This window comes from Herpailurus yagouaroundi, unplaced genomic scaffold (assembly GCF_014898765.1).
Source record: "Herpailurus yagouaroundi ecotype Mexico unplaced genomic scaffold, PumYag 199, whole genome shotgun sequence".
In the NCBI taxonomy this organism is placed as follows: domain Eukaryota; kingdom Metazoa; phylum Chordata; class Mammalia; order Carnivora; family Felidae; genus Herpailurus; species Herpailurus yagouaroundi.
This window is the reverse complement of record NW_024412430.1, coordinates 12,799,611-12,824,710: the sequence shown is the minus strand read 5'-3', so window position 1 is coordinate 12,824,710 and position 25,100 is coordinate 12,799,611. Positions and strand designations below refer to the sequence as shown.

At 49.2% G+C, this 25,100-nt stretch overlaps 1 protein-coding gene across 7 annotated transcripts in view; it reads right to left on the bottom strand.

Moving 5' to 3' along the window:
• Window positions 1–7,433: 7,433 nt before the first annotated feature.
• KANK1 (KN motif and ankyrin repeat domains 1) overlaps window positions 7,434–25,100 on the bottom strand; it is a 210,569-nt gene continuing 192,902 nt past the window's right edge. For 3 of the 7 annotated variants that reach the window (XM_040449424.1, XM_040449428.1, XM_040449426.1), the window contains 9 exons: window positions 23,654–23,851; window positions 22,893–23,001; window positions 21,469–21,711; window positions 19,999–20,086; window positions 16,763–16,982; window positions 14,006–14,148; window positions 13,008–13,208; window positions 10,667–10,765; window positions 9,043–10,079 (listed from right to left, as the gene is read on the bottom strand). In XM_040449424.1, the coding sequence (XP_040305358.1) occupies window positions 10,017–10,079; window positions 10,667–10,765; window positions 13,008–13,208; window positions 14,006–14,148; window positions 16,763–16,982; window positions 19,999–20,086; window positions 21,469–21,711; window positions 22,893–23,001; window positions 23,654–23,851 (1,364 nt within the window). In that variant the 3' untranslated portion in view covers window positions 9,043–10,016. Of the gene's footprint in view, window positions 8,986–9,042; window positions 10,080–10,666; window positions 10,766–13,007; window positions 13,209–14,005; window positions 14,149–16,762; window positions 16,983–19,998; window positions 20,087–21,468; window positions 21,712–22,892; window positions 23,002–23,653; window positions 23,852–25,100 lie in introns of those variants that run through there. The other 4 variants (XR_005782834.1, XM_040449425.1, XM_040449427.1 and 1 more) reach the window with 4 other exon arrangements.

Below are 25,100 nucleotides of genomic sequence, written 5' to 3'. Positions count from 1 at the left end.
TGAAGCAGCCACGAGAAGTCCACCTTAGCCACAGGCCGTGGGATGTTCCAGCCCTCCTCTGTGAGGGCCAGGAGGGTCAGGGCATCGTCATCAACGGGGTGCCCGGTGTGTGTGAGTTACACGGTTCTACTTGTCTACGAGGGTGTTTCTTGTGCTTGATCAAAGTTATGATGCAGGCGGCTCGACCTTCCCAGTGGAAGCCGGGAACACGTGCCTCCATGTTTTGAACAGATTCAGCAGACATTTTAGACACAGAGTAGCGAGAAGGGTTATAAGCTGTGTAGGCAGTGAGGGATTCCTTCCACATCACTGGCAAGTGGTAAAGCTCTTCTCTCTGCCCGCCGCCTCTCCCCCAGCCTCCACATGCACACCCCCTCAGTCGGCACAGCCAGCGCCCCAGCAGCGTGGGGTACGTTAGGCTGGGAGCAGCCCCCAAAGAGCGAGGGTAATGCCCTCCAGGAGCTGCCCCGACCCTGAGCCAGACTTACCTGGCGAGGCCTCAGAACAATCCCACGGACAAGAATTCAGAAAGGCTTGCGGAGCCCCTTCTGTTGGCCACGGGAGGTAGCCATGGCCTGGGGTAAAAATAATGCTTTCGGCGAGGACCTGAAAGCCATTACTCAAGCCAGACCCCTCTTTGTTTGTGTCAGCAGGAAGCCAAAGGCTGTGGAGATCAGACTCCCCTACCGATTCCCCACGCAGGCGCCTGGATGAGGACGTGCGGGAGCTATTGAGTTCCTTCCTCAGTCATGTCTCACCTTGACTGATCCTTCTCAAAAACAGCATTTGAAACCGGCTCCCGAGACTCTTAGGACAAGTCCTCCCTTCCGGCTGCTGCTGGGTTGCCAGCCCCATCATGTCCGAGCTACCGCTTTCTGCCTACTGCTGGAAGTTCACAGTCACTGGACGCTTTCGGCAGGTAAGTCTAGTTAGGGGCTCCCCTAGGGTGATGCTCACGGTAGAGATGATGATATGGCTGAGAAGTGACAAAGGCATCCACCGTGGAAAGGATTCTACAAACATCAGTCAGCCTCAAGGAGGGACCAGATTTATGGTCTCCACCCTTTCTCACAGGTGTTTAAAGGGGACCAATAGGTCTCCAAATCCTGGCCAGAACCACTTAGGGGAAGGATCTCACTGTGAAAAATGTATTGCATTTGATGGTTCCAAGTCCTTCATTCCTTCTATAGCCAAACATTCTGACTGTAGCATCGAGTGCTACTCTCTAAAGAGGCAGGACCCCGTTTCCCAATCTCTTTGAACCTGGGCTGCTCTTGTGACTTGTTTGGGCCAAGAGAATGTCATGGAAATGATGGGGAACCAGCAGTGAGCCTGAGCCTGAAGAAGCCTTGTCTGCTTGTTCGTCTTGCTTCGTTGTCATGGCCCCCAGAACGTTCTTGGGCTATTCAGCCAAAAGATACGAGTCACAGGGCTGAAGTCACCTTCTGTCAGCTGACAGGTACAAGGCGAGACTGGCCAAGGTCAGCAGAGCTGATGGTCAGTGGACCACCCAGACACTCAAGCAAGAAATGCTCATGGTTGGGGCGCCTGGGTGGCTCAGTCGGTTAAGCATCCGACTTCAGCTCAGGTCATGATCTCACAGTCTGTGAGTTCGAGCCCGGCGTCGGGCTCTGTGCTGACAGCTCAGAGCCTGCAGCCTGCTTCCGATTCTGTGTCTCCCTCTCTCTGCCCCTCCCCTGCTCGTGCTCTGTTTCTCTTTCTCTCTCAAAAATAAATAAACACTAAGAAATTTTTTAATAAAAAAACGCTCATGGTTTTATGCCACGGGGGCTTCGAGGGCTGTGTGTTACACAGCATTACTGTGGCCGCAATAACTGACACGCCCACTTATAAACCAGAGAAAGATGCACCCTTTGAAGAATTATTAGCAGCAACTTTCGCCTTTCGCTGGTCTTCAAGTCTATAGATGTGTTTAATATCTTCGTAGAGACCACAGAACGGGCACAAGAAGCGAAAAATCATTCTTTATTAGGCATCAGATCGACAGAGGTAGGAGTAAAGCCAAGAAAAGTGACGTCGCATTTCCACTGCTTCTGGATAATACGGGATGTCCCTATCCCGACGGCGTGGTTGCTTGTAGCAGTTAGTATTCTTCATGTTGGCATCTGGATAAAAACTCCTCTTCGTGTAGAGGTCAGTGTGTGCACAGATCATTGAAAGGTAGCCTTTATGAGACTTACTGGGAGGCAGTGGCAGTGTTTGGCTTCCTGAATTTCAACGTGGATCAGACGCACAGATAAGAATCTGGCCACACAAATTCATGAATCCAAGTCTGTTGTTCCAGCAATCGTAGGATTATTGGCTTCCTGAGCTGGAGTCCCCAAACTCTTAACACAGAAAGATAAATTGAAGTACTCTGTCCCACCTTTTGAAATATTATGCAGACCAGAAAACACCGCAGGGTTTTTCAGATCAACATCAAGCTTCTGGCTATTTGGTTATATATCTGATCATGTATCCTGACAGTGATTGAATGGGGCATATGGAGGAACTTCATTAACGTTCTCTGGTCATTCAAGGCCTGCCATCAGTCAGTGTCAGCGAATGTACTTTCCGAGAGTGAGTCTTGTCTCTCAGGGAGTAATTTATAGATGGGGGAGGATAGAAACGAGTTGCCTCCAGTTTCCCTGGGAAACACTAATTTCTCCTCCCTCTTCTTACTCATCTCAACTCGATCTCCGACCCCAGAGCTGTGGACACGCAGGACACGTGCCTCTGGGTGGGGAGATCCCTCGAGTCGGCCCCAGGGGCTTTCCCTCACAGATGTCCCTGTCTCTCCGACCTTGGCGTGAATGACCACAGCCCTGGTTCTGAGAAGGGAAACCATTGTGTGTCTCTGCCCACTGCAGAACAGCAACAGAGGGAGGAATTCAGGGACAGCAGCTGGAGGCACCAACACAGCACACCCTGTCCCTGGTGCCTCACTGGCGTTTCAGCAGGAGACGGTAGTTTTGAAATGAGCATTCACGAGGGAGCCGACACAGAGACTCAGGGGGATCAGCACGAATAAAGATTTCTTTCTTTCTAAGTGTAATGTGTGCATCATTTTTCTCGCAAGACTGCAGTGATTCAAGTCAAGTCCTCTGGCCGTATTCTAAAACCCAGTTCTGCAAGAACACCGGATTTATAAACCCTCAGTATATCCCACAAGCTCTACAAAGAAAGATCTGCCATTAGGCAAATGCAACTTTGTAAAATTGTGAGCAAAAGGTCCACGGTGAACAAGCCAAGTGCTGTGTCTCAGTCACGGGAAATCACGAATATTACCGAGATTAAAGAATATGGACACTTCGGAAGCCTATCCAGCAAGTACTTGTGGTTGAGATAAGAGAGTCTACTTATAACACTCCCTGCCCGTGAGGAGTGGTTCTCAGGGTGTGGTCTCCAGACCAGCAAAATCAGCATCAGTGGGGAACCGGTTTAAAACGCTCATTCTCGGGCCTCTTCCCAGACCGACCGAATCAGAAGCTCTGGGCTGGGGCCCAACAATCTGAGTTGTCACAAGTCCTACCCGGGATTCTGACGTGTGCTCAAGTTTGAGAAGTACACGTTTATGAGATACCATCTGCCTCACGAGGTACACGGGATGATGGCTTTCCTTCCCAGACATCTAGTCCTTAGTGCCCTAAGGCATCTGTGTAACGGGTCACCTTCTCCCTGTGCATCTAGAAGCCTACTGGCACGTAGTAGCTTTGGAAAAATAAGGAAAAGTGTCGAATACGTTGCTGTGGTCTTGACTGAGTCCACAATGCGAGTGTTCTTATTGTCCACAACTCATCTACCAAGCCATTCGGTTAGAGCAGCATCTACCTCCCTGAACCAATTTCTGTATCAACCAAGAAAACTTCAGTCATGCTGTGGTGACAAATCGCCTGCAAACTCCCCTCATGTAACGTCATAAAGGTTCACTGATGGTCACAACACACCTGTAATCAGGTCGGCAAGGACACTGTACCCCACGCGGCACTAGGGGACCCAGGTGACACTTATTGCCACGGACACCGTGATGGGAGAAGGGGGCACAGTGAACCACGCACTGGCTTTTCGAGCTCCCACCTGGAACTGACACGTCACCTCCGCAAATGTGTCATTGCCAAAGCAATCACGTGACCGAGCCTAACTTCAGAAAGAGGCAGGGAGTACCCAGAGAAAGAAGGGGGACATCTGAGATCGGCCCAAGGGATGACAATCCAGGGTTAGGAGTGGGCCACAACCCCCATGTTGTGCAAAGCTGTGTTTTAACATTAAAGAAACGGTTGGGGGTAGGGGGTAGCACTTGGGTGGCTCAGTCAGTTAAGCATTTGACTTCAGCTTAGGTCATGATCTCATGGGTTCGAGCCCCGCGTCAGGCTCTACGCTGACAGCTCGGAGCCTGGAGCCTGCTTTGGATTCTGTGTCTCCCCCTCTCATGTTCTTTCAATAATAAATAAACATTAAAAAAAAAAAAAAAGAAACAAACCATTCCTAGGGGTTCCCCAGCCCCTCACAGGCTCCCTCTCAGTAATCTGCCCCCCGCCCCCGAGTGGTAACTGTCCTGACTTTCAACGCCACACATCAACTATTTTTTTTTTTTTTTACACTCATTCATTCAACTAGTGTTTGTGAGCCAGGCACCAGAACTTCTTAGTCTTGGCAGGTGGTGTTACAAACCCAAGTGTGACAGCTGAACTTCTGAGCTTCATTTTGGAAGACTTGTTTTTGTGTGTGTGTGGGGGTGTGTGCAGAGAAATGGTGACATATTTTATTTAAAGAAAAAAGGCTTAGGGGCATCTGGGTGGCTCAGTCGGTTGGGCGTCTGACCTCGGCTCAGGTCATGATCTCGCGGTCTGTGAGTTCGAGACCCGTGTCGGGCTCTGTGCTGACAGCTCGGAGCCTGGAGCCTGCTTCGGATTCTATGTCTCCCTCTCTCTTTGCCCCTGTCCTACTCACATTCTGTCTCTGTCCCTCTCAAAAATAAATAAACATTAAAAAATAAATAAATAAATAAATAAAGCATAGGTTAATTTCATACTTAATAGTGAATACAGAGTAATTTTTAAAAATAGGATTTGTTTCTGGGGCGCCTGGGTGGCTCAGTCAGTTGAGCCTCCGACTTCGGCTTGGGTCATGATCTCATGGTCTGTGAGTTCAAGCCCCACATCGGGCTCTGTGCTGACAGCTCGAAGCCTGGAGCCTGTTTCAGATTTTGTGTCTCCTTCTCTCGCTGACCCTCCACCGTTCATGCTCTGTCTTTGTCTCAAAAATAAATAAACATTAAAAAAAAAAGAAAGAAAAAAGGTTTTTTTGAGAGTGCACACATATGCACATGTGGGGGAGGGGCAGAGAGTAAAAGGGAGAGAGAGAGAATCCCTCTGTGGTATTAGCACTGGGCCCAATGTGGGGCTCAAGCTCACAAACCGTGGGATGGTGACCTGAGCCGAAATGAAGAGTGGGACGCTTTACCCACTGAGCCACCCAGGTGCCCCTGAAGGGTGACATATTTTAGATAGGATTGAGGGACTGGAGTCCTCTGAAGTCACAGGGATCCCATCCAATTAGCGACTTGTCTTTATCACCTGTTTATTCAGGCACATGATTACACAGCGAGGCGGATGGATCACAGCCAGAGTCCCTCTGCTGCCTGACACGTGAGAAGCGAGTGGCCCGCCCGGCCGGCACTTGGGTGTGGAGCCGCCTGACGACACTGGTGACAGAGCAGCACCTGACAGTCTGGGCTCAGGGGTCTCCTCTTGCTCTCCACCACACAGCCTCGTCCTTGCAGGTAGTTCTAAGGGGGGACGAGCTGGATCCTTCCGGGTTGGGGAACGGGGAGCAAGTATAAAATTTATTTTGGCTCAAATACAGGACTGGCGTTTGCTCTTTGGAATACCTCCTATGCGACTTCTGTCATCGGAAAGCGAGGGATACGGTTCCCATCCCTATTCAATCGCTAAAGATCTGAGCCGGTTGCCTCAAACGCCAGCTCCTCCCCCGATGTCCAATCAGACGCCTCCGTACCAGCCCGTGGTATTTTGCGCTCTAGCTTCTCCACAGAATCCTTGCTGGAATTCAGGTCGTGGGTCCCAGGGACACGACTCTAAGTGCTAATTCCACCGTTCACACTTCCACAGCTGACTGTGACTTCCCAATTCCCAGCCCCCCTCCCCACCCCGGAGAACCACCAGTGACTTTGGCGGGGAGGGAGCGCGAGCACGTGCGGCCCTGGAACACTGTGGCCACCGGCTCGGCCACATCCTTTTGTGGTAATCGTCTTTGGCAAAACGGACTGTAAATGTATTTTTATAATCAGCTGGCTTCTAAATTACAGCCGTGTGGCGTAATGGCAGAGTAAACATATGATTAGTAATTTCCTTATGGCAGAAAGTAGAACGGTCTCGGGCTGAGTCTCTGGCTAAGGCCCAGGGCTTAAAAAGAATTGTTCTTTCAGTACAAGAGAAGAGAGAAAACTCTCTTTATTCCAAAGCCAAAGCAACGGGTCACGGCCTTCTTCCTGTGTAGAAACAGTTCTCCTTCCCGAGGAAGAGGGCAAGAGCAAGATGAACTTGGGAAAATACTCCAAGTGCTGTCTGCACGCTCAACCTCTGTCCCTGAAGTACCGCCTTCCCCATGGCAGCCATGGTTCCTGGCCTTCTAGAAACGACTGCTCCGGAGTTACAGAAATGCCATCCAACACGGACACACAGACTACCATGGCTCCTTAAACACCCAAGATAAAAGATGCAGCATAATGCTTCTTGTTTTGTTACTGTTGTCTCTGCCCCATCCAACTTGTATACAAAAGAACTACGGTAGTTCTCCTAATTCGGGACTAAAACAATTCTCAGTGTGGACCAAAGGCCGTGTTGAGAAACACCTGGGCTGCTGCTGCTTCGGGTGAAGCTCAGAATGGGCATTTTCCCCAGGTCCTGCAACCATTTCTGACGCGTGCCGTGGACGCGGAAGTTCCCACCAAACAGGCAAAAAATTACTCATTAGGACCTGATCCCGTCTGCGAGGGTTACCACACACCTGCACACCCACGAATCTTCCCGCCACAGGACTGGCAAGTTACAAACCAGAGCCCCAGAGCCCAGCACTCCACTTATGGGGTGGCGGGGGGGGGGGGTTGCTGGTCTAGAATGCACACTCCTGGTAACTTTCTCCAGCAGCAAGTCTCCCCCAGCCCTCCTAACCCCCACACAGGGTTTAGTCCATTAAGCCACGGTGGAGCAGGACAAGTTGTATTCAACGTTTTTGTTGTGTTTTTTTTTTAATGTTTTAAATTTTTGAGAGAAAGAGAGAGAAAGCATGCGTGTGAGTGGGGGAGGGGCAGAGAGAGAGGGAGACACAGAATCTGTCAGAATCAGGCTCCGGGATCTGAGCTGTCAGCACAGAGCCCGACTGGGGGTTTGAACCCATAAACCCTGACATCATGACCTTAGCCACAGTCAGACGCTCAACTGACTGAACCACCCAGGCGTCTCTTTGTTTCTTAATGTTAAAGTCTCAAAGTTCCCACTGATCTACCCTTTTGTCTAGGGGTGTCTTCAGCTTCTAATTTTCCAGGGTAAGAAAACAGAGGCTGTCACTTACAGGTTTAGGCTTCTCGTCACATCTGCCAGAAAACAAGATTGGGAGTCTCCAGCCCTAGGCCGGCCTCCTGTGGGGGAACCTGCCCCAGTGTCCTGTCACACATTCCTTTATAGCCTTGTGGCTCAAGAAACTGCAGCTACACCAATGGGGGACAATCAGGCTGGTTTATATAATGTGCCAAGATCCCAAGATAAAAAGCCTTGTAAGTGCCCAGTGTTAGCAAACAAGGCACAAAGCAGAGCTCCCGGCAGCTAGATTCTTTCTGTATTGAGACCACACTCCATGATAAAACACTCACTCATTTTCTTTTGCAAAATTTAGCATAAGAAATCTGCAATGAAGCACAGACGTAGGAATTTGTTTTCTCATGCACTGACATTATTAATGACTTCTCTTGTCAAACAGAACAAAACTCCCAGGACCACAAACCAGCAGAGACGCAGCCCTCCCTGCTCAAAAGGCACGTCATGCCATTAAAGGGTACCGAACTCACAGCGCCACTTTTCTTCACACACACAACCTTCTGCTTTAATTTATTGTGCTCTTTCAGGTCTGAAGGAGCTTGAATAACTATGCGAACTGAAATTTAGTGCCAATCCCTGAGCTGGCAGATCTACCCTGGGATGGACAAAGATGTTCGCGTCCCCAGGCAGCTGTGACTTCACTTTCACGGTTCGTGGAAGAGGACAGTCCTTCTGCCCTAGATGTCCCGGCGTGGGACTTGGGGGCCATCACATATGGCCCCAAGTTGGCCTCAATTCCCAGTGCTACTTTTCAGAGCTCCTCTGAGTTGTTCTCTAAACAACCACACCTCTAAGCCTGTGAAACAACAGGCTTTCTAGGACAGGCATCGTGGTGCACACCTGCTGGGAAAATCTGTTCTCTGGTCTCTTTCTCAAGCCCAGCAATGAATGAGCAGAGGAGAAGAAGGAAAGCGGAAGAAGGGAAAGAAACGTGCAAGAACCCGTGATGATTCTCCGGTACACCCTGACTCTCATAAATGGCCTGGGTTAAAATTCACCACTGGCAACCGGGCCCAAGCACCTCATTTGCATTGTGGTGGCCACGCTTCTTCATTGAAACGAGATAGACTGGATCCCCTTCACTTTGTAGAAAAGGCTGCAAGGCAGGTGCAGTCACCCAGCAGCTGTACCCGAAACCAGGACCAGAGGCCTGACAAGAGCTAACTCGTCGCCTCCGCTCGGAAGTTACCTGTCTGATGAGCTGTGTGCCTAGTAAGGCCTTAAATTTCCGACTCCCGACGTGCAACCTGAGTAACGGGCAGAGCCATGCAAACGCAGTGCTCTCAGAAGGTGTCTCGTCTCGTCCAAGTGCAAGACCAGGGGGCCAGCAGTCCCTGCCGGCACAATCCATCAGCTTTTGCTGCCACTGCTGTAAGTCAATAGGATCGGGCAGACAGCTGTCAGAGATGAAGCCGGGACAAGCAAGAGCACTTAATGAAATTTTATTTGGAAAATATGGCAAGAGTCTAAGGCACTTCAAACATTTAAATACATTTAAGACCAAAGTAAACGTGACATGGTAGAAAGGAATCCATAAATACGTGGAGAACTACACTATGTTTCTCTAGAGGCAAATATATAGCCAATTCCTCTAACGTGATTCAACCCTTGTCATTAGGTACAGATTTGTGCAATTATTAATTAAAAACATGGTAATGTTACACGTACTTCTTCATGTCTCAAGGACGACGGAATATAAAAGGTGAAAATACTGTGTCAATTTTATATAGATGCCTTTTATATAAAAAGTCATATAATACACCCACCCAGATAAACCCAACCGAAAAGCTTTCTTTTCATTAAGTTTTGTACTTTCCGAGAGTTCTGTCTTCTATTTTTAAACCAGGAATCTACCAGGCCAGGCCCAAGGTGCTGACGATTGGTCATCTCCACTCCCTCACTTTCCAACAGTGAAGACAAAAGGAAAATCAACAAAACCCTCCCGGAATGGGATTTTCAGAGCTTTCCAATGGCTCCACAAGGGGTAAATATAAATGCTTGCGGACAATTGTAAGACCGCCAAGCCAGTGAGAACCTGACGCTTCTTGGCAGTGGCGAGGGCGGGAGAGAAGGGAGTAGGGGCTGCCCGCTCAGGTCAGGTCACCATATCCTACGACTGTACATAACCGAGCAGAGACTCAACAGCAACAGAGACGGGGGTGGGCTCGCCCCCCGCGCACAGGGAAGGCGGCCAGGCGGGAGGCGGGGTGTGCCGGGCAGCACGCCCCTGCTGGCTCCGCCCCCACCGTGCAGCTCCAGGCTTCCGCCCTGGCCCTGGCTTACCCGTTCTGTTTGCTGGTGAGCTCAGGCACAGCACGCATACATTCAGTATCTGTCACCCCAAGAGGAACAATTAGCAGCTTAGTGGTGGCATGTAAATGGACGGCTATTTGCATATAATCAGTCAAATGAACTCCGGTGGGTGGGGCCAGGAGATGTCTTCCTTCCAAGCCTGGGGGTACCCTAGAGACCAGGAAAGGAAAAAAAAAGGGGGGGGGGCAGTTAATGAGTGACCTCAAGCAGATGTGTCCTCTATAACAGGGGCTGTGCCCGCCACAGCTGACAACCACCTGTGAGCCAGCGTGAGGGCAGCTGGGACAGGGGACACAGACCCATCAGCAGGAGCTGCTCTGAGCAGCTGTCCGGCTGTCCTGGGAAGTCGCTGTCCCGCTAAGAGTGGGCTCTGGGAACAGAGGTTGCTGCTCACCGTCTGCTTTAGGAAAAATGCCAGGAACGTAGCAATATGTACTCACGGGCACACGATGTGCCACTTGGATAATTCTGTCCAGAAATAAACCCTTCACGTGAGGAGGGCATAAGCGAATGTTTGTTTCCCAAGGACAAGCAGGTGCCCAGCCTCTGTGCTGCTAACCATCAGCACTCCTGGCCTTGTGGGCGGGGCAAAAATCATGAACTCTCAAGTTCCAGACTAAATCTCCCATTTTCAGAATCCTCAGAAAACCCGCACTGCCTGCCAGCTCCCGAAGACGGGGGCCGGCCAGCCTGCTGGATTTCGGCCTGTTCACAAATGTCAAATGCACAACACTGACCGGAGACTGGGCCTTCGCGAAGTTGACATGGGCGTACAGGAGAACGGCGATGTCCTTGTGTCCCGCCTCCAGGGCTATCGAGAGTGCCGTGCTGCCGTCCTTGAGGAAAGAACAAGCCAGGCTGGGTTTCTCACATTTACGGACAGCCAAATGGGAGCAAAACAAATACTTTCCAAGAATTGATAAAGTTCCCCAAATTTGTTCAGTTCTTCAGGAGACTTTTCCAGATCTCTGTGTGCTAAGCCCTAAGGACGAATGGGGCACAGCGTCCACAATGGGGAAGTCCCAGTTGGAGAAGAATCACCTCATCCCCTCTGGCTCACGGTGGTTAGAGTGTAGATGTGTGCACAGTATGTGCTCAACAAAAGCGGGCTGCCTGAGAAGAAATTTCTCAACTATTCTTCCCACCAGCTGGGGGCTCTAGGGAAAGATGTGGGTGGAAACATAGTTTCTTTTTTCCTTATATTTCCAAGGGAGCAGGCAATACCACAGTGTGTTCTGACACCCTGCAATTTGTCAAAGATCTTTTAGCTTTCCTCTTCGGGAAGGAGTCCCTCCTCCATCCCTGATCACCCCCAATCGAATGCTGTGAATCCTGCTGCCTTGCAGAAATACATCTTATGAAAACATGCGGGTGGGGTGCCTGGGGGGGGGGGGACTCAGTTGGCTAAGCTTCCCACTTCCGCTCAGGTCACAGTCTCCCGGTTCCTGAGTTCGATGCCCGCATCTGGCTCTGGGCTCAGAGCCAGGCTCAGAGTCTGGAGCCTGCTTTGGATTCTATGCCTCCCTATCCCTCTGCCCCCCGCCCACTTGCACTCTGTGTCTCTCAAAAATAAACATTAAAAGGAATTTTAAAAGAAAAGTATGGGGGGAAACACTAAATATGGAAAAGTTAAAGTTTCCAGTTAAATGTTTGGTTCCCATTAAACTGCAGGGATATAGAGGATGTAAAGGAGCAATAAACCAAAAACCCAAAAGCAAAAAACCAAAAAACAAACAAAAAAACCCCAGCACAATTTATTTTCCGTCTGGTCTTGGAATAAGGATTCCCTTATGGTCCCTAGCAGCAGGAAACAATTCCCATGTGGCTGGCATCTATGGTCCTTCCCTCCCACCCAGAATACTCGGAGCGACGTGTCCAGGGGAGGCCCTCGTCTTCTATTAAGCATAAGGAAGCAGACAATTAGCTGAGGTGGCCAGCATTTCCGGAAGCCAATGCGGTTCTCTGGCCTCTTCTTACCACACTTACAGGCTGTTCTTTGCTAAGCGAAGAGTAAAGTAAAAGCAAACGAAAAACAAGACACATGAAACACAAACTGCTCTTGAGGCAAGGGGAGGTGGAAGCTGTCTCCCTGCTCCAGCGGAAGGCGTTCACTCCCAGGGAAGTGCGTGCATCTGCGGAAGCCCGTCAGCCCTTGGTACCAGTAAATAACTGCACGGGTTTGCTCTTCCTGCTGACTTGGGCCCACAGGGAGCCGACATTAAGTGCAAAAAAGGATATTTTCCTTCTGATGTTTTAGTGTTTTGAGCTGTAGGAAGCTCTGGTCCAAACCTGTGCTCCACAGAGACAAACTTTCCAAAACAGACCCAATCCAGCCTGACCTCTGTGACCTTTGCACTTGGAACCACATCACCACCCAAATATTGGTTCCTGTGCCTTCACCTGTTGGCACTCCTCCCCTTTAATCCGGAGACATCCAGGAGCTGCAACTCTCCTCCCGACGTGTCCTGGGCAAGGGGTTACCTCGAGCAGGGACAGCTCAGGAGCCGGGAGAACGGATTGGATGGGGACGATGGAAAAGCAGAGCAGGAGCGCGGGAGATGTGCTCAGAGGAGCCGGGATGGTCTGGAGGGCCTATAGCTGAGGAGCTGCATGAATCGGCCACTCTGACGGGCCCCAGGGAAGGGCCTTCATTTCACGGGTGGGAAAGCGTTCCAGTGTGCTAACAAGTGGCTCAAAGCATGCAAGAACCCAGCCCGGAACAACTCGCAGGCCAGATTTCCAGGACTGGGGACCTGGTCCTCTCTTCTTCGTGGGCCTGCAAGTTGCCCACGCTGGCTCTATTCTGTGTTGTAAATCTGTTTATGGCCCTTCGGCAAGCTGGTTCTCATCCACGCCCGTCACCCCTCCTGCTGTAACGAATGAGGGGGCCGAGGCCCGCTGACCTTCCTGCCTTCCGCTCTAGTTGAATCAAGTGTCAGTTTGCACACGGTAAACGGTGCCAAGCCAGACAGGGAACGGAGGTGGCCCGGACCACAACAGAAATCCCCACAGAGCAGCAGGGAGGATGTGCTCTTTCCCTTCCCCGTGGCCCCTGCAGGGCCCGCGGGAGCCACTTACGTTGTCTTCCAGGTGGCCGTTGCAGCCCGGCTGGGCCAGCAGCAGCTTGACGATCTCCACGTGCCCGTGCTCACTGGCACACATGAGGGCGGTGGAGCCCTCGTCGTCCTGGATGTTGACGTCGGCCCCGCAGGCCAGCAGGCCCTTCACCATGTCGATCCGCCCGTGACTGACCGCCAGCATGAGGGCTGTCTGTCCCGCCTGTGGGGAGGCACGGCGGGGCGCTTCAGCGGCACATGCTGGCAGAGTGGGGGGGGGGGGGGGGGGGGGGGGGGGGTGGTGCCGGACGGGGGCGGGAGGTGGGGGGATGGCGGCATGACGACACAGGGAAAGAAGCACATGTGGGATTAACGTGGGGCTGTGCGGTGGCAGGCACGGAGGAAGAAAGAGTTTCTCACTCTGAGCTACGAGCTAAGCAACGTCAAGTAATGGGTCAGTTTTCGCCTGTCGCTTGCAGATCTATCTGGTTACAGCAAGAAGCTGGCAAGTTCAAAGGTGCTTCAAAGTCCAACTGTGAACACATCTGCACCGTGCACGTTCTGCTTACGATATGGAGACAGTTGGGAAGCAACTGTCGCTGAGCAGACGGTGGAGACTCCCGGGCCCCCAGATGCAGGCTGACCTACGGTTTACATGCACATGCTCCCAACAGAGGCAGCGCCAAGGCCGGGGAGTGGGGAGCCTGAAAGGTGAAGCTGAAGCCAGTACCTCACAGCTCTGCCCAGTCGCTATGGACCGCCAGGCAGCCACGGGGACAGGAGGCCAGGCCCCAAAGCGCATGTTCAGCGACGGGAAGCACGGCCCTGGCCCGCAGAGGTCAGAGCTGCGGAAGCGCATGCTCAGCAGCGGAAGCGCGGCACGGTCTGGGGCGCATGCTCAGTGTTGGGACGCAGGGCCCTGGGCCGGCACGGGTCTAGAGCTGCGGAAGCGCATGCTCAGCGGTGGAAGGTGCGGGTCAGAGCTGCGCAAGCGTGGGCCCGGGACGCAAGCGCGCTCACCTGGCTGGCTTTGGCATTGACGTCCCCGCAGCCGAAGAGCTCTTCCACGACACGCATGTCCTTCTCTGCTTCCACCGCGGCAAGGGCTGCCAGCATGATGGGGGTGTATCCCGCCTTGTTCTGGTGGTCCACGTTACACACGTCTGCAAAGACACGTGCCCCTTTAGGGAGAAGACTTCCAACAGCGTCCCTTCTCCCCAGCACCTGAAGGAACGGGGTTTGGAGGAGGCCAGTGAAATGGCCTCAGGTGCTCCATGTCCCAGAGTGACTCAGACGGAAACGCAAAATACGTTTTCATGTCAAACCAAGAAAAAAGGTCTCTTTGGTACTGTGTGAGGCCAGAAGCAGCAGAAGTGACAGCTTCCACGGCACCTCTTGTTCCCAACTAGGGGCTGACCTTCAGAAGCTCTGAAGTCAGGGGGCTTGGTCTAGGAAATGGTTGCTTTGAAGGGTCAACAAAGACGTTGGGATGTGGAGATTAATCTATGTTAAGGGGACCCCTGTTTTGCAATGAAGAAGGCAGTGAAAGCTACAAATACTTAGGAGGGACTTGTAAAGGTTTATGCAGAGAACACCATGGTGTTACCTGCTCAGCCATCAGTACCTGTTCTGACACCCTGATTTTGCCACCCTGACTTGTTGGGGCCCTTGGAAGCCGGACTCCAACCCCACGACACCTATCAAGCTGTTCTAGGAACTTGGTCTGAGAGCAAATGCAGTTAAGAAACCTTGAGGACTGACAGACACAATAAACCAGACCTTTTCCGTTCCTATAATTCTTTTTTTTTTTTAATATATATTTTTTTAATGTTTATGTATTTTTGAGACAGAGAGAGACAGAGCATGAACAGGGGAGGGTCAGAGAGAGAGGGAGACACAGAATCTGAAGCAGGCTCCAGGCTCTGAGCTGTCAGCATAGAGCCCGACGCGGGGCTCGAACTCACGGACCGCGAGATCATGACCTGAGCCGAAGTCGGACGCTTAACCGACTGAGCCACCCAGGCGCCCCAGCCATTCCTGTAATTCTTAAGGAGGCTTTGGGGGCTCAATTACCCTTAGTAAATTCCTTTAGCACTTTCTAATAAAATGAAAGGAATGGAGAGTGCAGGAAAGCAGCTTTCACATGTGACCAAATATAGTTAAAATGTTCAGGATGTTTCATCGTTAAGGGGTGAAGAGAGAAGGTACTACCACAAAACGTCCCTTGAGTTCTAAAATAACTGCATACCAGGAACATGATGGTATTTACACAAGGGCATGTTTTTGTATGTAGAAAGGGAAAAAGAAAAGAAAATGCTGGGTGATGGAGAAGCACGTGGGCAAACATGCTCTCAGAGGCTCCTCATCTGTGATGTTCACTCCCTCACAGATGGTTGCCGGTCACCCACATTCACCAACACACCGTATGGAGCCCCAATCACAGCCTGTAATGGTGACCAGTACAAAACTCAGTCAACCCAGAAGGGTGACTAACCAAAGCCATCCAACAATGGAGTGGAAATCATTTGATTTACCAAAATATCTCATCCACACAAATTTTCCAAGGGTAGATTAAACTGTTGCTTTCAAGAGCAAAAAATCTGAAATCTGTTTAGCTTTTCTGGATATTAACCACTTTTCTGTTGAGACAACGTGGCCTGACAGGACCAGCAGCTCTGTTTATCCTCTGGGAAGGAGGCTTGGAATTCCTTCTCATTAGATGGAAGCAGTTTTGGCCTCCATAGCCCCATACGCTGGGAATAAGCAAACTTAGAAAAGACGATAAATCTGCCCAGTTACTTCTCTGCATTAATTCAATTTCCCCAAAACAGAGTAGAAGAAATTGGAGAGTTGAATCAAGAAACAGTACATGAAAACTGGACAATTTTATTGCATATTCTAAATCAAATGTTCACACTGTTCTCACTGATTAGACCAAAGTACTATAAGTTCTGTATCAGTCACATACTAGAAGTAAAAATACGTATTTCAAAAATAAATCAGAGTCACTTGGGGACTAGGTGAACCACTGGCTGCTCTATTTGAACAAAAAGTTGGAAGCTCCCAATTTTCCAAGGGGACCCCTTCTATCTAGCACACCCTCGCTTCATGTTTAATGCACGTCAGAGGCTATATTCTGGGATGGGATATTCCAGTTATAAACAAGATTTGTCACTGTCCTCATTACTATGGCTCAGAGAGAAGAATAACAATTTCTTCACTCTATGCTGAGTTGTCAATAACAAGGTATATTTTGGTGGGAATATACCATTGTTGATGATTCTACTATAATCTGGTATAGTGGCTTTGCATGGTCCCCATCTCGGCTAACTGTACATATCTTCGAGGCAGTTGGACGGGGTCGGGGAGCCAGGACAGGAAGAGCAGCCTGGGGACACCAAAGCTGTGACTCTGGCCCTACGAGCAGTGATCTGTCTCCTGAGAGCGCACCCGCCCAGCCTGCATGACTCAGCTCAGGAGGGACCCTGAGTCATGTTCACCTCCAGGGATATACCTCGCCTGAACGCAGTGCAACTGCAGCAAGACTATCCTTAAAACCTCCCCTCCAAACAGACCTGGAATCTGTGCCACCCTGCTTTGTTTCCATTTCACGCCTCCCCTCAGTGACTCCAGGATGACATTCTTGGCCACATCATGCGGAAAAGCAATGGAAAGGGTGTTAGGGTGGTCACAGAACTGAGGTGTGGCTCAACCAGCCTCTCTGAGACGAGTCACACCCCAAGTGCTGAGGGGAAGAGACCGGGACGGCCAACGCACCGGCGTCCAAGAGCAGCTTCACGATCTCGAAATTGGAATGTGACACGCTGTAATGGAGGGCCGTGTTGCCGTTGCCATCCGCCATGTTGATGATGTGGCGCAGGACGTCCGGGGAAACGGCCTCAAAAGCAGCTATGTAGTCCCCCACCATGGCCGGGCAGGCCGACTTCTGACTGGATACGCGGAACCACTCGTGCTGCAGGGTGTTCAGACAGGACCGCTGCCAAGACACCAGCAAGGGGCATTAGTTCTTCTATTTATAGACCTTTCCGAGACCCAGCTGCAAGCCCAAGAAATGAGGCCTTTTATAGTCAGGGTGCGTGCAGTTAGAATTTGCTCTCAAAGAATGACTAATGAAACGCAGAGCCCTAAGAGAAGCCTCAAACTCCAAACTGGAGCGTCCCTCCTGCTTTTCAACGACGGACACGTTCTAACTTCTAAAGAAGAGGTCAGACAGCAATACTCAGGAGCTCCACCAGCAAGGTTCAAAATCTGGCTCTGCTACTTGTGGGCCGTACAATCCTGGGAAAGACACTCATTCTGTGCCTAAGTTTACTCATCTGCAAAACGGGGACGGTAAGAATACCTTTGCCCCACAGCACTCGCCAGGAGGACAAACGAGGCAAGACACATGAAAACGCTCAGGCCTGGCTCCAGTGATTATCGAACTATTAATATTACATAAATTGTGCTGGCCCTGCACCTGATTTTCAGAGTAGTCAGGACAGAAGAAGTGACCTCACCCACACTTGATGATGCTGCTTTCTTCCTATACAGACCAACCTCAACTCCTTCAACATCCCCACAGCACTGGGCTTGGAGACTGTAAGCATGTAGTCAGTTCATTGTCACTCCAATCCCAGATACAAACGTTCAACCACGGAAAGGGCTTAAAAAGCAGGTCCCAAACAAATGACATTTCTCATTTAGGATCCTCTGCATCTGATCACGAGCCCCAGGCGCCCTCCCTTGGGCTGTGGACACATGAACATGGCGTTTGTTTCCTGGTCAATCAAGTCAATCCCAGACCGTATGAAGTTCAGTGCAGACTGTGGGCAGCCACTGCTGGTGATGGAAAGAGCTATAACACTTCTTCCATGAGCCCTCTTTTACATGAGTTTACCATCCATTCATTTGTGCTTTGCTTCTTCTTCTTCTTCTTTTTTTTTTTTTAAAGTGAGTTCTGTGCCCAATGCAGGGCTTGGACTTGGGACTCATGATCTCACGATCCCAAGATCAAAAGTCACGTGCTGTACTGACTGAATCAGCCAGGTGCCCCTTGTTGCTCACTCTTTAGAGACTTCAAAATATATCAGAGAAAGATGGACCGCCTCTGTCAAAAGCACCAGAACCCAGGAAGTCCCCTTTCTACAGAGGCTGGAGCTGGAATTGTACAGCTTCCGTATCTTTATCATCCTGCTACTGATTATTCAGTTTTAGCCCATTCAGTCGTACTCTGGGCCACCTGGTAAAAAGGGTCCTGGGCTGGAAAAAATGCATCACATGTTTTCTTCTGCTCACTCATTTACGTATTCAGATTTCCATTTCTCTGGAGTCCATCATCACGCAGAGGGGAGGGAACGGTGTCGTCTGGGTGGCGACGTCTGTTACGGATATGCACGTGCTGTCCTGTGATGGTCACCTGGCCCCGGCAATGTCATCATTCAGGTGTCTCCCACTTTTCACAGAACAATGCTTTAAACACTTTTTCACCAAGTGAGTTCAACTTAACCAAAAAGGTACTGAGCACAGAGTTGTGCATGTGACAACATGCTTGGCAACCTGGGGCTGCAGCATCAGTATTTTGGGAATGGTAGAAGAAAAAGTCTATTATGGCTATAAGACCTAGGGTCCAGAAGCACCAGTTTTTAAGTTTAGGTTAAACCTTGTGGGAAATATTAACACTGCAGTGACGTTTCCTGGTTTTGCTATTTGTGACTGATGCACAGACAGGGATTTAGTTTATGCTGATGGAGTTCAACATGTGGTTCTGTGATCCCTCTAGGTCAGGGGTTTTATTTAGTATTTCCTTCTGTAAACATCACCGCCGTGCTCCTTCCTCAGCACACTAATTCAATGTCAAGACACAGCTGGCTCTGATAAATTTAAGTTTCTATAGCAATATAAACAAATGGGTGAAGAAAACAGAATTTAACAAACAGGATTCAGAGAGGAGAAATAAAACACGGACCAGGACTTGAGACAGGTAAAATCTAGCCCCAGTACTAACTAGTAGCTAGTTAACTAGCTCTAGATGAATCTCATAATCTTTAGGGCCTCAGTTAAGACAGGATAGACCAGAATACAGCGGCCTCACAGGTGTGCACGCCCAGGGACCTCTCATGCCTGTGATGGCTGTCACCAGTTCTTCAGATTGTGTGTGTTGTACATGATGAAAACTGCGCCTTTCCAGGATTAGGCAGCCCCTGAAGTCCCTTCTTGTTCTAACATTTTGGTTTCATAACTTTATAATCTTCTGAAACTTAGAAATCAACTTTCTCACTGGCTGCTGACAGATGCAGCACAAAACTTCACATTAACAAGATGCACACATTCAAATGCAAACTGTATCTAACGTAACTGAGAATTTACATTTTTCTCACTGTGCTGCGAGAAGTGTCCATCAGAGGGCCAGTCTGACTGCGAGAGGAGCTGCACCTCCAAACGTCATCAACACACGAGGGAGCGACGAGCTTGGCCGTGGTATCAGAGGCACCATCGCCACGGAAACGCTCACCTGTCCTGCGCTGGGCCATTCATGTGCCCAAAGCGACCCCCAGCTTCTCTGCCGCGTGTTTCCAAGTCTCTCAAAGTGTGCGACAATGACAAGTACAGTCACTCCTAAGTTTAAAAACAGTGGCTGCCTGCATTCTGCATCAGAACTTAATACGCATAATTCATAATTGAAAGGAATGCTGACCTCGGCCCAGAGAGGTTGCTTTGAAAAACACACGCCAACTTGAAAAAAAAAAAAAAAAAAAAAAATTCTGGTGACTCTTCTCCCTGGATGACAAGGTTCCGTGAGCAGAAGCAGAACCCGTAGAAAGCTGACGACTGACTGCAGTTCGGCTTCCGTTCCATGGGCGTGAGGCCCACTGTGCATACACGAGTGAGAAATAGTTCGGGGAAAGGCACACGAGTGACAACAGCTCAGGGCAGGCTAGAGACACCCTCACAACGGGGTCCACTCGGGTCCTTTGTACGGACTGGGGACAGTGTCTGCAGGGAAGACTCACCATGTCCTTGCTGGTCAAAGCTTTGGGGTCATTTATGTTATTTTTCAGTAAGTTGCATGCAGATAACATCTTTTCACTTAATTCATACCTAAAAGGGGACAAGACAAAAGAGAGCTTATGTTTGGCCACAAGAGGAAAGGCATTTTTATTTCCAACTCTACAGTCCTTTAAAACACAAGAGGCCCCAAGTTGACCTGGAGCAGGTTGTGGTGGTATAAGGTGCTTGCCTGGAGGTCACACAGGCGTCCCCAGGCATCCAAGCATCGAAGCCACTGCACAGAGCCAGTGTGTCGAGCCAGAGCTCAGCTCTGGCCATACGGGTAGCTTTCGGCTTCACCTGTTTGGCCTTTATGATAGTGTGGACTAACATCTGCAGATTTTTCCCTCCTTCTGTTCTAAGTTCTCAAAAATATTTTCAATCGTAAGAGGTTGATGCAGTCTGTGTTACCACATATCTGTTATGCTGACCAGTAAACCACACCTGTGAACTCTGCAAGTGTGGAACCCTCCTGAAAATATCAACTTAAAAATTGCATGACATATGGTACACAAATTATATCTCAATAAAGCTGTTAAAAAAAAAATCTAGATGATAAGATCCTGAGCCACGTGAAAATACTTGGAAATATAAACTAGAAACACTTACCTCGTATTCATGTAGTTAAACTTCCATTTGCACAATTAAATAGAAGTTTAGTGAAATGTTCCATTTATATTTCACACAGTGGAAAAACATCTTGAAATTTCCATCTGTTCTAGTCTCTCCTGTTTTATAAGCATTGATTCTCTATTTGCTAACAGTCTGTAAAATCTGCTACATCGTTAGATACGTTTCAATCAGAGTATTTATTTGATATTTTAGCTGCTGTTCAGGATATTCCCAAACCCATTCTTGTGGTGTTCCTTATCACTCACTGAGCAACAATATAGACATGTGACTGATTACATCATCTTTACGGTGAATGTGGTCCCTGAGGCTAAAACACTGTTCCTCTTATGCACAGAGATGTTACCATAACAATACTGACACCAGTATCTAGAAAAATGGCTAATGATATAATCTGAAACCTTGAAAGAAATGTGCTGGCCACACAAAATTCTGATATGCCTTTAAATATAAGGTGGGTTGTCCAAACAATGGAAACCTCAGTGGCACTTAATAGTTCTGTGGACAGTGGCTCCACATATAAAATTAGATAGCGAATAGGTTTAAAGGAAACAAAGGTGACAGGCTGAGGAGCCCTTCCCTTTGCCGCTCCTCTGAGAGACCTAGAACTTATCCCCCTCCACCTATATTTATGAGCAGCAGACGTGATGGTCGTACCTTTGAGGATGAAGTTTAGCTTTCCTTTGGGGGTCAGAAAGACCAAACCAATAGTTACAATTGCAAAATCTCCTAACTGGACAACTCTTCTGCCCAAGCACATTGAACGTGGGAAAGGTTAGGGAGGGGAGGGGAGTGTACCACACCTCTCTCTGATTTCCACCTTCTCAGGTTCACATTCTGGAACCTGCATTTCATCTTCCACCCTGGCGGACTTGAAACCTTCCATGTTAACTGCATGGTGCCCTTCTGCCATTCCCCGAGTGTCTTCGTCCTCCTCTTCCTCCTCCTCTTCCTCAGGAGGATACTCAATGACGTCACACTCGTCATCTGACTCGGAGGAAGAGCTTTCATCTGAGCTGGAATCATCACTTGAAGTTGTTTCATACCTAGGTGGCAATTGGGAGTTCAGGAGATGCAAGGCGTGCCCGGAAAGACCCCGTGACAGAAGTTTTTATGCAGGGAAAGCTAACTGACTCCGGACATTTCACCAGTGGTTTTAGACCCTGCATTTAGAAGTTCAAAGTAAGTTCTATTTAAAAATCTGGTGGTTTTGAATGGGCTCTGACTTAAAAGGGGCAACTTGGGTTCCCAATCGGTATCATTATATACACTTGTAGGAAAAATATGTATAAATACAGCACCTCTGGCTTAGTAGAAGTCAAAGGAAACTCAACTTCAGGAAAGAAGTTAAGGTCTGCAGTGGTTCATTTTTTTCTGTGCCTTTTCTTCTCCCTTACATTCTTCCTGTTTTGCTTCATTAACTGTACCAGTGTTACGGTGAACCGATTATGTAAGTAACCCATAGTTTCTCTGGTCCATATGTCCTCCAAGACCTCCTGGGCCCCATCACCCAATACGACTTCAAAGATTCAGAAAACAGGCCTCATTAAGTTAAAGCTCTACGGTACACTTTGCTATAAATATTACCTCCAATAACTGCCCTACTGCTTTCTTGTCGAGGCCATATATGGATTCATAGATTAGCTGCTCTGATTCAACTGTAGGAAGACAAATTGGCTTCACTACTTATCTGGCTCAATGAGAAACAAAAGAATAAACAGCTAATAAACGCTCTATTTAGAGAGTCAAGAAGGGACGCACGGCTGGATTACTCATCAAGTGAAAGGCCCTACAATTTTGTTTGTATGCACGGAGAGCTAACAGCCCATTCTCAACGAGTGGACGGCCATCACCGGCCCCTGGAGTGATGCTCTCTCGCCTCTTTCTGTGTGTTTCTGAGTCTCACACAGGTAAGCACAAGTTGGCCAACACCGCGGGACACCTGCTGCCTGCTGCTTTTGTTGAAGACTACCGGTTTCAGATCAGAGGTGAGAAGATGTCAATAGCTCAGCTCCGTCAGGTGTCCTTTCAAGAGTGAGTGGCATATCCTTAAAGAGAGCGAGAAGAGGAGAGGACAGAAGCCCAACTGCACCTTTCTGAGGGGATCTTCCATCACCAAAATGTGGCAGCAGCCCAGACTAGCCACCTTTGAATGGGACTCGAGGAGGCAGGAGGCAAAGTAGACAGACAGACCATGGAGAGACGCTCGGACCGCCATCTTCCTTACCCTCCGTTAATGCCAACAAACTGCAGATTCTTCTTTGCTCCATTTGAATCTCTGCTGCCATCCTTCTTCTTCATGATCGACTTCAGCGTGCTTTCACTGTTGGTACATACTGTGAAAAAAGGAATCGAGGCGATCAAAATTAACATAACTCACATGCACACAAGTTAAGTGAACGAGAAATCTCTCCTCACGTATGTTTGGTTTTTCACCACATTTATGTCAATCTAGATCTTGGCATGTACATATGAGAAACTTGCACAGAATCCAATGGCAAAAATGTATGCATACAAAGAAAATAATTTCAAGTTTTTTAAATGGAAAAAAAAACCCATTAGTACTTCCAGACATAACAAAAGCAATGACAACTAGCATTTGTATCAGGTTTCACTGTATAAAGTGACGCTGTATCTCATGTGGGCCTCAAAAATCACTTAGGCACTAAAATAGGGATTGTTATTATTCTTTTCCTTCAGCTGAGATGATCTGGGAAAAGTTGCTGCCTGCCAGACTGTGGAAGAATGAAATGGTGCTTAAAATATTTCATAATTCACAAAATTAGAGGAGTTTTTTTTGGGGGATAGCACACCTCTTTCTTTGGTAAATCTTCGTAGAAGATATTCTAGGCCTACCTTCCTAACGTTTGGTTCTTAGGTCAGTGGTTATTCCAGGTCAATCTAGAAGGCACACTGACACCAGACTGGAACGCAGGCAATGCCGGTCCCAAAAGCCTGAGGCTGAGAGGGACCAAGTGAGGGAATTACCATAGAGGCCGGCGGCTATCTGGTCGTCGGTCAGGTTCACGGGAGACAGCGTGCTTTCCTGAGAGGGGAAGGCGTCCTGGCCGCCGAGGGGTCTCCCTTCCGTGGTCCCGGCTTCTTGCTCATGCCGGGATGTCTGGCTGTTGAACGGTCCTCCTGACTGAAGGCCTCCGCACTTACAGGGGTATTCCAGACTACTGCCTGTCAGGAAGGAGACGGGTGCACAAGTGTGTGACGTTAGGACCAAACGAAGTGGGTTCAATTTTTTTTTTTTTTGAAGACTTATACAACTCATCATCTTCTCAAGGGCTTTTCTCGCTGCATTTTCTTTCTGCATATATGGCAGTACCGTGCAAGCTGTCCAAACTCAAACCCCAAGGCCGCCTTCACCCTCAACCTTCCCTTTATCACCACATCCGGGTCTGCCCGGGCCTGTCCTTCCACCTCCCTCCCTTCTTCCTGGCCTGGCTGCTACCACCCAGCCCGGGTAGAGCCAGCAGCGTAGGATCCTGACTGCCCTCTTGCTCCGCCACACGCCTCGCGCACACTGCTACAGAGCAACAGCCAGGTCCCTGGAGTCCCGGTGGCATTCCGGCTCAAACGCACCCGAACGAAGCGAAAACACTCCCCTCTGCTCAGGAAACGCGGCCCGCCCTGTTTAGCCACATATTCTAGGCCACCCACAAGCTGGCACATCTTACTTCCTCTCCACCTTTGTTTCCCACCATGCCCGGGGTCCCTGTGGAGGTGAGGACTGCAGCCCAGTCACTGGGATGCTGAGAGTGGGCGTCTCTCATTCTCCTGACAGCACTTTGTGCCTTATGCTCTCTTACCTGGAACGCTCCTTCCTCCCGCCTCACAGGGTCAAGCCCTCCATCACCCTCTCTTCTGAGCCTTCCCTGACCTCTCTGAATACAAATGATGTTCCTTTCTCCGTGACTCGCGCAGCCCTCTTACCTCTCGGACTCTCGTACAGGATCTGTAGTAAGACAAGGTGCCAGATAATTCCTGGGACCGTCTAAGACTCCCTTCTAGTCTGTGAGTATTCTGAGGGCACGAAACCATTCAAATCAACTCTCTCTCCTCACATTTACTACACTGCTTTTGTGTATTTGGAGTGCCTAATATTTGTTCACGGACTCAAGCAGAAGATGTGGTTAAATGACTGCACATAATTAACGTATACAGGCACAGCACAGTATTTTCAATGTGGCTGACAAGGAAAGATGTTTACAACATATGATTAAATAAGAAAAGCAGATAAAATTCTACATATGTGATTCTATTAAAATACATATAAATACACACATCTGGAAGCCATGCAGATGTTAACTTTTCCCTGTGCTTGCCATTTTTTAGAGTGACTATTAACTGTGTTCAAAATCAATCTTTCTTTCTTTCTTTTTCTTTCTTTCTTTCTTTCTTTCTTTCTTTCTTTCTTTCTTTCTTT